Here is a 13,344-nt window from a genome sequence, read left to right on the forward strand (position 1 = left end):
AAACAATAAGATGGTTAACGGCAGATAGAGAACTATTCCTATGTACATGTACTTTTCACAGCTCTGCCAGCCCTGTTTGATGCTAGCCTGCACTTATCAAAAACTAACCTTTATTACAAAAATGAAGGTTAAATAAACAAACTGGTCCCTGAATTAATTAATCAAAACATGTGACTTGTGCAGACTGTCTCGAGTACCAAAATAGAAGTCAGGGCTCAGCATGTGACTACTCACTTTACCTTCCCAAAGACATTTCACTGAGTACCAGACAGCAGCTGCAGCTAAAAATAAAGAATGATAAGCAACCAGAACCCTAGTTAAACACAGAAGCCACCCTCAATGCCGGAAAGAAATCAAAGGCAACAATGAAGTCGCTGCGGTTCATTAGTGCTGAGGCTTTGGTATCGAATGCGCAGCTTGCCAGGAAAAGTCTCAGCAGTGTTGCACATAACCTTTTTCCTCTTCTTTTTAAAGCCAGTTATTTACTGGAGCAGGGAGAAGTGATTCATGACCTGGTGGAAAACTGGCCCCTGGCAGACTTTAATATAGGAAAACTGTTAGGGACAACAGTGGATTACCAGGAAGACCTCAGCAGCAGAGCATGCTGTGTTTGTTTGGAAAGTTGTCTAGTTGGGCTGAGAGATTATGTGTTGAATTGCTCTTCTCCATACTCAAAGAGACTGAAAGTGGTGGACCTGACAGGCATAAAAGATGTTGAAGTTCAGGTCTGCAAGTGTAAGAAGACTCTGGGAAGGTGGGCCAGGACAGAGCTACTATCAAAGCTCTCTTTTGAGCTGCTTGTTGAAATGCAAAGGCTGCAGTTCAATCCATGTATCTTTGATATCGCTATTGACGTTCTCATTGACCTGTTTGTTACAGAGCGGAACTATGAACTTGTGGTCCAAGCCTTACTGATGAGATGCCACTGTCCACTAAAGATTCGTTGTGTGGCATTCAGAGCTGACAGTCTCACTTTACGAAAGCTTTTCTACATCATAAAGCTCACAGATCCCTCTTCACTGCGCAAACTTGAAGTGGTTCACAATATTCGTTTGGAAATGGAGCACTTGGAAGTGCTGTTTAATAACATCCACTTTCCTCTACTGACATCGCTTACCCTGCCGGCCAGAGCATTCAATGTGCAGCGGTTTACAGCCGAGGATGAACCAATCTTTATGACTATTGGAGAAAAGATGAGCCAAATGACGCAGCTGACTGAGCTGAGCCTGGCATTTTCTATCCTCACAGGAAAAATACGGAAACTGCTCAGGTAAGTTGTTCCCAACAGTGTGACTGAAAGTGTGATGAGCCACTCGTCAGTGCAGTGGCACTGAATTAAAGGTTGCCAAGGCTAACAAAAAGGGGCGGGGTGAATAATGGAAATATTTTCATTGGGAAGTCCATGGAGATGTTTGCAGCAAGCCATCAGGAATACTGATTAGACAATAAGCTAATGATGACTAACTCACCTGCAGAAACCAGACTGTAAATTTCCTACAATCCCATGTCTATGGTGCTTTTATGTGGCGAGAGGGATACTAAGGGCAGCTCTACACTATGGGGTTAAGTTGATCTAAGTTACGCAACTCCAGCTATGTGAATAACGTAGCTGGAGTCGACGTACTTTAGGTCAACTTATTGCCATGTCTACACTGCGCTGGGTCGACAGGAGAAACTCTCCCATCAACTTACCTTATGCTTCTTGTTCTGGTGGAGTACCAGAGTCGACGGGAGAGCCATCGGCAGTTGATTTAGTGGGTCTTCACTAGACCCGTTAAATTGACCCCCCGGTGGATCGATCGCCGCAGCGTTGATCCACCGGTAAGTGGAGACAAGCCCTACGATGTAGTCTGATACCATCTAATGCTTCTCAATGGGTCTGTGTATCTTAAGGCCAGGGAGATCCAATGCTATATCTAAACTGGAATTTGGGTTAACACAACTAGCCACACTGAATACACAGAAAAATCCAGTAATTCTCAACGTCAGGGGAAAAAGGTGTCAATAAAGAGCACTGTTATTTTTGAATGACCTGAAACAACAGTTTATTGTGTTCTCTTTAAAGAGCTAATTTTACAGTGGAGCAAATAACTTAGTGACATGCTGAACTATTCTAATGTCAGTGAGATAATGTGTGGCCCACAGCCCAGCTGTGACCGCTAGGCCAGACCATCTACGCTCCAGTCCCTTGTGCCATGTAGACATTCCAACTCAGGCTGGAGCTCAGTCTCTGAAACACAGCAAGGAGAGTGAGTCTCAGAGCGCAGGCTCCAGCCTAAGCGAGAACATCTGCGCTATGTTTAGCCCTTTAGCGTGAGCCCTGCAAACCTGAGTCAGTTAACATGGGCTCTGAGACTTGTTGCCGTGGGATTCATAGATTCACAGATATTTAGGTCAGAAGGGACCATTATGATCATCTAGTCTGACCTCCTGCACAACGCAGGCCACAGAATTTCACCCATCACTCCTGCAAAAAACCTCACTCCTATATCTGTGCTATTGAAGTCCTCAAATCGTAGTTTAAAGACTTCAAGGAGCAGAGAATCCTCCAGCAAGTGAACCATGCCCCATGCTACAGAGGAAGGCGAAAAACCTCCAGGGCCTCTTCCAATCTGCCCTGGAGGAAAATTCCTTCCCGACCCCAAATTTTTTGTTGTTGCAGTGTTTGCATACCCTAAGGCACTTCTGAAAAACCCCACCCTTAGGCATCTAAATAGGGACTTAGGAGCCTAATTTTAAGCTCCTAGTTTTGAAAATATGGGCCACTATCTTTTTTTTTAATTGAAAATTGAGAAAATCTGCACCACTTTGTAGTCCTCATTCATTAACATTTTTGTTTCACTGTGGCCTTTATGCTGCCAAAAAAGCAGTGAAGCAGCATAACACTGAGGGATCATATCAGAGGGAAATTCCATCCCATATAGGTAAGATGTGTTTCATATACTTACTATAGACTTTTTGGGCTTTGACGGTACTGTCAGGCCCCATGGGTTTTGAACCCTGGAACCACAGATGTGCTGCAAGTCATCACACCCCAGGCCATCATGCAGCCGTTCACAGCAGCTGGGACCAGCATTCATGAAGCCCAACTGGGGCATAAACCCTGCCCCTCTACTCTTGATTGGGAGAGGTTCAAGGCTCCTCACTGGGCCACAGCCCTTATTTAAGCCAGAGAAGGGAACAGGGAGTCGTTCATACAACTGGGCTCCACCCTGTCACAGACCACTGTGCCTATTGTCTGGTTCTGACCTTTCTCTGCCGCAGAAATTCTGCCTGACAAACCAGCTGCCATCGACAGGGAACCACACGATATCCGGTATGGGATCATGTTTGTGCATAACTGCATTTACATTCCCCCGGCTCAGGCAAGAGTGTCAGCCTTAGAGCTATATCACAACTCCCCCACCCCAATGGAAGAACACTTGACTTACTTTAAAGCTCAGCGAATGCACACCATAAAACAGTCCTTCATCATGTCCTGCAATATGTGTTCTAGAGCCAGAACACCACATCACATGCTCTGCAGTCTACTTCAACCTCTAGACACCCTGTCCTGATTCTAGGCTGCTATTGCATTGGATTTTCTTGTGGAGCTCCCAGAGTCTTAACAGGTTTACAATAATCTTGATGGTGGCAGACCACCAAAATGGCCCACTTCATGTCCTGTACTGGTCTACCCTCTGCTGAAGGGACAGCCCAGCTATGGACTAGCCATGTGGTCCATCTCCATGGCCTACTGGATCAAGTCACTTCCAATAAAGGGTCACAATTTACAGCCTGATTCTGGCACAAGGCCTTGCGTCTCCTGCGGGTCCAGCTGCGCTTCTACCTACCAACCTCAGTCCAGTGGACAGACAGAAAGGGTCAGTCAGATTTTAGATTGTTACATTAATCACCACCAAGATGATTGGTCCTTGCTATTACCCTACATAGAGACACAGAGTTCGCATACCATAACACAGATCGCGCCTCCATAGGTAAAAGCCCCTTTCTTTACCAGCTATGGGAACCAGAGCTACCTATGAGCCTCTTCTAACCCACCCACCTTGGACTTAGTGCAGAGAATTCATCAAATCCAGAAAGAAATAAGGGGAAACCTGGAAAAAGTGAAAGCCAACTACAAGCAACATGCAAACCAATATTGGCAACTAGGAACCCATGTTCAGTGGGACAAAAAGTGTGGCCCTTGACAGAGCACCTCAGCATGAACAGATCCATGTGCAAGTTCCTTGCTGTTATCGAATCTGTTGCCAAGTTAACCTGGTCACTGTTGAACTACACTTACCCCAATCTCTCAAAATCCACGCAGAATTCCATATATCGATCCTAAACCCATATACCAAAAATTCAGCTCCCCACAGGACCCAACCGCTTCATGCACAAGGCCTTGAGGAATATGTCACATATGAGATCTTGGATTCCGAATGCCAGTGGGGTAAACTTTTACACCTGATTAACTGGGAAGGCTATGGCCCTGAGGAGTGTATGTGGGAACTAGCAGAAAACTTTCATGCTCCTGCCCAAATACAAGCCTTCTAAGAAAATCAATCCTAGAATCCTGGACCCATAGCACCAGAGAACACCCCTGGGGTTCATTAGGGTTCTAGGGGTCACCACACTTATAGGTGCCGACTCCATGAGTGCTCCAGGGCTGCCGGTGGGTGCTAAGCACCCACCGGCAGCCAAGCTCCTTCTCTCCTCCCCACTCCTGCCTACCTGGGGCCCCCACTGATCAACTCCTCTCTCTCCCTCCCAGCACCTCCTGCACACTGCATAAGAGCTGTTCAGTGGCATGCAGGAGGTGTTGGAAGGGAGGGGGAGGAGCGGGGATGGGGCGCGCTCTGGGGAGGCAGCAGGAAGAGGCGGGGCAGGGTGGGGTGGGGCCTTGGGGGAAGGGGTGGAGTGGGGGTGGGGCTGGGGTGAAGCATGGGTGGGAAGAGACAGGGCAGGGGTGGGAGCTTGGGGGAAGGGGGCATGTGGGGGCAGGGCCTGAGGTGGAGCAGGAGTTGAGCAACTCTGGGGAAAATCAGAAGCCAGCGCCTATGATCACACTCCAATCTTCCACCTGGCAGCTCACAGACAGCAGCACAAGCACCACCCCTCCACTCTGATTGGGGGAGCTTTAAATCTCCTCAAGCCCCTATTTAGGCCAGAAGAGCAAACAGGAAGTTGTCTGTACAACTGAGCTCCACCCTGCCACAGACAGCTTGCTTGGTGTTTACCTTTTTGCCTTCTGCTCCCGACCTCCTGGTATCCTGACTCGGCCTGACTCTTGGTAACTGCCTTCTGGTTCCTGCCTTTTGATTCTGTCACCCGATCCAGACCTTCTGGCATCATGACTTGGCCTGATTCCTGGTGACTGATTCTTCATCCCTGCCCTACAGTTTCCTTCGATTCTGATCTCCTGGCATTCCAACCTGACCTGAGTCCTAGTAATTGGCTCCTGGCTGCTCAGCCCGTGCTTGATGCTCACTCCTGTAAGCCAGACCACTCATGCCCTGGCCCTGACACAATTCAGTCCTGAATGAAATGTTCACTCAGTGGTGAAAGCCATCCTGGGAGCTGTTTGCCTCCCAGACAAACAAGAAGTTCAATCTGTACTGCTCCAGAACAGCAATAAGTTGGGACTCCAAAGCTGATGCCCTTCTGCAATCCTGGACAGGCCACCTGAGGTACGGCCGGTCCTCCAATCCACTGTAAAAGATTCATCCCAACAAAGCTCAAGTCAGTCTCATTGCACCCAATTGGCCCAGATAGTTCAGGTTTCTGGACCTCTTATGAATATCAGCCCATCCTCCCATCAGTATCTGAATCTTCCCAGATCAGACATCCCAACTCAGACTCTGCGCCTCATGGCCTGGTATTTGGATGGGTGTCAGGTTAGCTCTAGAGCATTCACATTCAGAGACTGTTTGAACTAACCTCAATCATAGCAGAAAAGTCTCCACCAGCAAAGGCTATCTAGCTAATGGGAGTATTTCTCTACCTGGGTGCAACAGAGTCAGTTATCCCCCAAATCAGCAGGTATTCCTGCTATTTTAGACTTCTGTACCTCCCCACCCTCAAGACATTGAGACTTTTCATTAGCTCGCTATGGGTCCACCTAGCAGCAATCAGTGCCTTCCATTCTCTGGTACAGGGCTAGCCAATTTTTATTCACCCGATAACAAACAGCTTCCTGACGGGTCTCAATAGGACCTTCCTGTCAGTAATGAAACCAACACTGCAATGGGACCTCAATCCCATACATGCAATATTTACCAGGCCACCCTTTGAACTGCTGGCCACTTGCTCGATGTGATTGCCTCTGCACGAAGGGTGCCTTCCTCAACACCATTAAATTAGCCAGGAGGGTGAGTGAGCTGAGAGCACTCCTGGCCAATTCACTGTATATCACATTTCACCTTCAACCAAAATTCATCCCTAAGGTAATTTCTGAGTGTCACATAAATCAATCTATTCACTTACCAGTATTCTTCCCAAAACCTCTCTCTCCTCATTGGAAGCATGAGAAGACTTCATTCCCTCGACATATGATGGGCTCTAGAACAAAACCAATTAAGAAAAGGCCTAAACTATTTGTCTCTACAGCCGTGTTCATGGGGACTAGTGTTGTCTGCTCAGAGACTCTTTAAGTGGATCTCTGGATGTATCACTCTTCATCAGTAGGCATGTTTTCCTCCCCCATGACAGGTTGAGGGCTCACTCCACTAGAGCACAGGCAACTTCAGTAGCATCTCTTCAGGAAGTACCTATACTGGACATTTGTAAGGCAACAACCTGCAGTTCCAGCCATACTTTCATGAAGCATTAGTCCAGACCTCTTCTGCAGATGCAGCAGTTGGGACAGCAGTATTACAGACTGCATCCTCATACCCAACATACCAACTGCATCTTCATGCCTGCTCCAATTTGACAACTGCTTACCAGTCACCCACATGTGGAATACACCACAGGGACCAGCACTTGAAGGAGGAGAGGGTATCTACCCATAACTGGGGGTTCTTCAAGATGTGTTCCCTATCTGTATTCCCCTACCTGGGGGATGTAGTCACATACAGGGGAATGGCAAAATCAGCAAGAGGTCATCCTGCCTCTTGAAACAAGGTCATTGAGCTTTGGAAGACAGAAGCCATCTTTGCCATCCATCATTAGACAGATACAAGGGAACAGAGCTCTTGCAAACTGAGACAGATGGGTCCTTCAACCACGGTGAGGTTGAAGTCTCTGGAATATAGGTGAGAAATTATCTTGAACAAAGCCTGTGCCTTGCTAGATTAAGTTTTAGACTTTTAGATGTGTGTTTTCCCTTGTATTTGCTTGTAACCCGTTCTAACTTTATTCATTTTACTTGGCATCATTTAATCTATGTCCTATTGTTAATACATTTGTTTTATTTTTACTATAAACCGACTCAGTGCTGTGTTTAATGGGAAGGGTGTATTTACTGCAGTTAAGTTAATAAGCAGTGATGTGCTTTTGTGTCTTTAGAAGAACAAACAAAACTTATTATTTCTCTGAACTGTCCAGGAGAGGACTGGACATTGCAAAGTGCACAGTTAGGGGAAAATTTGGGACTGGGAGTGTGTTGAGCACAGGCACTGGCTTCTATTTTCCCCGGGGTTGCTCAACCCCCACTCAGCCCCAGACCCTGTCCCCACTCCACGCTTCCCCCAAGGCCCAACCCTGCCTATTCCTGTCCCCCCTCCTGCCCCACCCCTTCCCCACCCCATTCTGCCCCTTCCTTTGAGCGCATCCTGTCCCCACTCCTCCTGCTCCCTCCCAGCGCCTTCTGTACGCTGCTGAACAGCTGTTCCACAGCACATAGGAGGTGCCGGGAGGGAGGGGGAAGGGTTGATCAGCAGGGGCTGCAGGCAGGCGGAAGTCAGGGAGGAGGGAGGAGAGCTTGTCTGCCAGTGCGTGCTAAGCACCCGCTAATTTTTTTCCATGGGTGCTCCAGCCCATGGAGTCACCACCTATGGTGTTGGGGTTACCCTGCAAACAGTAACCAAGGCTGGTGGAAGTTAGAGTGGGGCTGTGGGGCTATAGACAGGCTGCTGGGGTCAGAGTTGCTGAACTAGGGCTGTCTAGCACAGACACTGAGGGTATGACCTGCAGGCTTGTAATCTGGTTATGAGTATCCCAGGTTTGGAGCTACAATAGCAAAGCACTGTAAGGCACCCAGGATTGTAGGGCAAGTGGTGATACAACCCCTCACTGCTCTGGACTGCACCCCAAACTCTGTGACAGGTGACTCCACAAGACCTTTCAGCAGTGACCACTTTGGAAGTAGGTGTTGGTAATGCACAGTCCTCAGTGGGTGCAGAGCTCCAGTAATCCCATTGTCATTTGTTTTTCCCACTCCACTGTGACCAATGCATAGCAGTCACATCTCGTGATCCAGGGCAGCTGTTATACTGAAGTCTTCCAGCAAATAGTTGCTCATCTGATGGTAGCTTACTGATGCGCCTGCTGAGTTACTGATAGAATAGGTCCTTCTCTTCAGAGGTGGAGGAAAGTGTTGGGGGATATGTACTGATGATGCCGGAAAAGCCACCTGTGCTAGAGAGCCTTGGTGATAGGAAAGGTTCTGATGTTTCAACTGGACGTTCAGCTCTGGGCGTTAATGAGTTTTTGACTGCAAACCCCACCCTGCGTTCAAATTCTTCATTGATGTCAAGCATGTCCAGCTCTCTGTCAATGATGGTGGTCCTTCTAAGTCATTGACCGCCTCTAGTTCACTTAACATACCAGTACACACTATCCTCACATTCCAACAAGCAAGTTTGAAGAGGGCGACCACCATACTCGAGCCTTCAGTGCATATACGTTGGCAGAAAAAAAATATGGGGGCAGAAGCTTGCCTTAAGACCAAAGCCCCTCTCTCCGTGGTACTGACTGGGGCCAAAGGCTTGGAGACCAAGACGTTTGGAAGTGAGCACAGCTGCAGGAGATGTCAGAGGGCAAAGCTAAATTGCAGTGCCAACTGCTTGACATTTTTTACACAGCAGATTAGATTCCGGGTTTTCTCCTCTCGCCTTTGTTCAACCAAGAACTAGCCGCAAGGCAGCAGGGCCAGACGTAGTTATTCCTTTGCGCACATTGTTTTTCATTCCAGTGGGTGCTAGGCACAGCCCTCATCACTCAGAGAGTGGCAGCATTCCCAATTTAGTCAGAGAGCTGCTGACCCATATCAGGTTGTTCTAGGTTATGTGGGATGAGCAGCAAGCCTTGCATACCTGACCTGACAAATGCTAGCAGTAGGTGCACACACAGACCTTTATACAAAAGAAGAACCAAATACTTCCAAGCTGTCTCTTCACAGTGACAGGCACATTATTAGAAGTCCCACAACCAGAGCTGGTCACTGTTCAACATGCAATGTGGCCTCTCCTAGAAGCTTCATTGTGCTAGGTGCTGTACAGACCCACAGAAGAGGACAATCCTCACAGTACCCAGGTCAGTGCTTTCGGGTGGAGTTTGTTGCCCACTTCAACTCTGGGCTCAGATTCAAGTGGTATCCTTTCCCCAAAGGCTGGTAACCCCTTTGAAGGCTCTTACATTGGACTTACCTCTTGAGAACACCCACCATGTCCTTAGGTCTCATTACAGCCACCTGTTTGGTGTTACTGAGGTACCTGAGATGTATTTTGATGAACCCAGAGCATGGCTCGCTCTCCTCCCTGACGTGGGTCACTTGCAGAGTTCCTTGGCTCTCTTGATCCAGAAGCTCTTGGGTGCTGAACAACATCCTTTTGGGCAAGCTTGTATGTACCCAAGCAGACAATCAAGGCTGGAGTCAGAGGCACTGCCACTGCATTCCTGTTCAACTGCAGGGCCCAAGTCAGATGCAGCATCCCCTTCCTTTTCTGCATTTCCATCTGCACTGTTAGTGGCCCAAATTATTAGCTATTACTGTGACAAAGTATTAGAAATGTAAGACCAACATATAGTGGAATATGAAATGTACATGTAGCATAAATGCAATGGATCAGATTTATCCCTGGTGTAAACCAAAGAAACCATTAATATAATCAGTTTAGTGCATCCATTTAAAACATTATTTTTGATGTATGTTATATACCTTTCAGTTAATCAAACTAGATTACAAAATTATTAAAGATTAGAGCAGACAGGCTACATTAATGATGAACAGCTATTTCAATGTTCACACAGTTTTTTAAAAAAATCTTATAATTTTCTACCACCACTTTGTACTGTAAATATTTTTCCTTTTATTTAAATCTGCAGCCCACTGAAAACCCCTCTGAAGCTACTGGATGTTTCTAACTGCGCCTTGAACCATGCTGACATGGCCTATTTAGCCAATAGCCTCCATTCTAACCACCTGGAAGTACTGGACCTCAGTGGGCACAATGTGGCTGACCTTTACCCATCAACCTTCTTTAAACTTCTCAGCCACTGCTCTTATACTCTGAAGATGCTCATCCTTGAGGAATGTAACATTCAAGACATTCATGTAAATATGTTGATTTTGGGTTTGAACCCCTGCCGGAAGCTACAAGAATTCAAGTTCCTTGGAAATCCCCTGTCATCCCGAGCACTTAAATGCCTCTTTAATGTTTTTAGTGACTTGCCGATGCTGAAATACATTGAGTTCCCAGTTCCTAGGGACTGCTATCCTAACAATGTCACCTACCCAATTGATGATGCTTATCTTTCAAAATTTGATCACCAAAAATATGAGAGTGTATCAGAGGAACTTAATAATATTTTACTTCATGCAAACCGGGAGGACATAAAGACTTCAACACCACTCTTCGGAGGCTATGACGCAGCCATTCAAGAGACTGGCAATGAACTGGGATCTTACTTACTGAAATCTTTCAAAGATACTTTAGAAAACTTTAACAAAGCTCTTCAAGAAATGAATTAAAATGTAGTGGTGATGACTGCTCTGCCTAACAGAGAGTAAATTCAATATACACTAGGAACTTCAAAACACTGCACATCCATTTCTGCTTTCGCTGATTTCTGGACTGTATTTGGTTTTATTTCTGGAGCTACAGTATAGCATATGCATTTTTAATCGTGCTATGAATTGCAAGTATGAATGTAAAGGCCACTTTCTGAGAACTCCTTTAATCACTGCATACTCTGCACAAAAGCACAGCTTTGGTTCCAGTTACTGCAGTAAAACAAGGTATGACTGTATTTCACCTGCAGTATGACCTAGCCATATTTTTTAATTTACCTAATAACGATGGGCTAATTTGTGCCCTCCTGCAAATAAACACATTGAGAGGGACCTTAGGAGGAACTAAACTCCACTAATTTCCTCTGACAAAGTTTTATCTAAATTTGGCTGTGGATTTGCCCCCCATGGCAGAGGTAGGGATTCCAATCCCCAAATCCTGCACGCCCCCAAGAATCGTGTGCTGGAGGCACAGGGCCATCCCTGCACAGGTCCTTCTCTGAATTAGCTATCTCCATTGTAGCCACACTGCCCTGTCCCCTCAAGATCCGGGGTAGTGCAACTGCAATAGAGATGAGCAGCCTAACTGGTAGCCGCCCCTGGAGCCCACCTTTAAGGAGGAGTTCCATAGTGCAGAGTTGACTCCAATCAAAAGATAATACAACTCCTACCCATATTAACTCCTGAGTGTATGTTCCAGTGGGCTTGAGGGGATGGGGGTGGAGATGATGTGCACCCTGTAGTCCTTTTTCTTTCTATGTATGGACCCCAGAACCCATAGGTAGGTCTCCTTGAGGTTTGGAGGAAGGGGAGGCAGGGTGCTACTCAGACAGCTGACCCTCCTTTCACATGTGGATGCAAGAAATTCACACAGAGCCCCTCCATGCCTGGATCCTAGAGGATTAAAAGGCCCTAAATACAGTAACTGTATGATTGCATTCTTCATACGAGCAATGCTGAGGTCTGCAGAAAAGGACTTAGGGGTGACAGTGGACGAGAAGCTGGATATGAGTCAACAGTGTGCTCTTGTTGCCAAGAAGGCCAATGGCATTTTGGGATGTATACGTAGGGGCACTGCCAGCAGATCGAGGGACGTGATCGTTTCCCTCTATTCGACATTGGTGAGGCCTCATCTGGAGTACTGTGTCCAGTTTTGGGCCCCACACTACAAGAAGGATTGAAAAAATTAGAAAGCATCCAGCGGAAGGCAACAAAAATGATTAGGGAACTGGAACACATGACTTATGAGGAGAGGCTGAGGGAACTGGGATTGTTTAGTCTGCGGAAGAGAAGAATGAGGGGGGATTTGATAGCTGCTTTCAACTACCTGAAAGGGGGTTCCAAAGAGGATGAATCTAGACTGTTCTCAGTGGTAGCTGATGACAGAACAAGGAGTAATGGTCTCAAGTTGCAGCGGGGGAGGTTTAGGTTGGATATTAGGAAAAACTTTTTCACTAGGAGGGTGGTGAAACACTGGAATGCGTTACCTAGGGAGGTGGTGGAATCTCCTTCCTTAGATATTTTTAAGGTTAGGCTTGACAAAGCCCTGGCTGGGATGGTTTAGTTGGGGATTGGTCCTGCTTTGAGCAGGGGGTTGGACTAGATGACCTCCTGAGGTCCCTTCCAACCCTGATATTCTATGATTCTATGATCTGCAGACCAGCCCTCAGATGAGAAGTGCAGGGTGTGTTCAAGTTAAGGTAGTTTTTTCTGCTTTTCTTCTGTATGATGATAATACAGAATAATTAAATGCAACTATAAAAATCAGAGGGGCATCTACTCTCAATAATCCCACTTTTTTGAGATTTACAGGTCTCTGGCCCTTCCTGCATGCACACAAATAACAAATAAAAATTATTTTTATCTATGGTCTGTGTATTAATTAATTCAAATCCACCATACATGCAAATCAAAATAAAAAGAAAAGAAAAGCTGCGTGGTTCCTCACCCCATACAGGAGGAGCAGCCCCCTGCATGTCCTCCCCTGAGTGCAGGTGCAAAGACTCATGGGGACAGGGGGTGGAGGTGGCTGAGTGAGGGCAGAAGGGACACATGGGGGCAGAGGGAGTAGGGGTGCTGGGACATGGGCAGATGTGCCTGACTGCATGGGAGAGTCTAGGGGCCAGCCAGGGTCTGCATGGGGAAGGTTCCCCAATTCCATAACAATTGTTCCTCTACCCCCCAAAAGCCTGTTCCATACTTCTCCCACCCATACCCAACAACCCTCCAAGTTCACACCCAGCTTCCTTCCCAGCAATTAATGCCCTCTCCCTCAGCTCCTCTGTTACCCCTAACTCCCCAAAGCCTTTGCACTGCTTCTGAAGGGTGTGGGAAATACATTTCTGTATCGTAGTTTTAATGAATTATTACTCAAGTTCTGTATTAATATGCCTAGAAAGGAATCTGTT

At 46.8% G+C, this 13,344-nt stretch overlaps 1 protein-coding gene across 1 annotated transcript; it reads left to right on the forward strand.

Annotated features, from left to right (window-relative positions):
• Nucleotides 1-317: 317 nt before the first annotated feature.
• LRRC14B (leucine rich repeat containing 14B) lies at nt 318-12,803 on the forward strand. Its single transcript, XM_048839358.2, has 2 exons — nt 318-1,270; nt 10,252-12,803. The coding sequence occupies exons 1-2, from the start codon at nt 366-368 to the stop codon at nt 10,895-10,897; spliced, it is 1,551 nt and encodes a 516-aa protein (XP_048695315.1). The 5' UTR covers nt 318-365; the 3' UTR covers nt 10,898-12,803.
• The last annotated feature ends 541 nt before the right edge of the window (nt 12,804-13,344 follow it).

This window comes from Caretta caretta, chromosome 2 (genome assembly GCF_965140235.1).
Source record: "Caretta caretta isolate rCarCar2 chromosome 2, rCarCar1.hap1, whole genome shotgun sequence".
In the NCBI taxonomy this organism is placed as follows: domain Eukaryota; kingdom Metazoa; phylum Chordata; order Testudines; family Cheloniidae; genus Caretta; species Caretta caretta.

Bases quoted from the DNA above. Each gene is read 5' to 3' on its own strand.
- LRRC14B (XM_048839358.2), top strand. From the start codon at position 366: ATGAAGTCGCTGCGGTTCATTAGTGCTGAGGCTTTGGTATCGAATGCG. The intron at 1,271-10,251 runs GTAAGTTGTTCC...TTAAATCTGCAG, and splicing joins AAAATACGGAAACTGCTCAG to CCCACTGAAAACCCCTCTGA.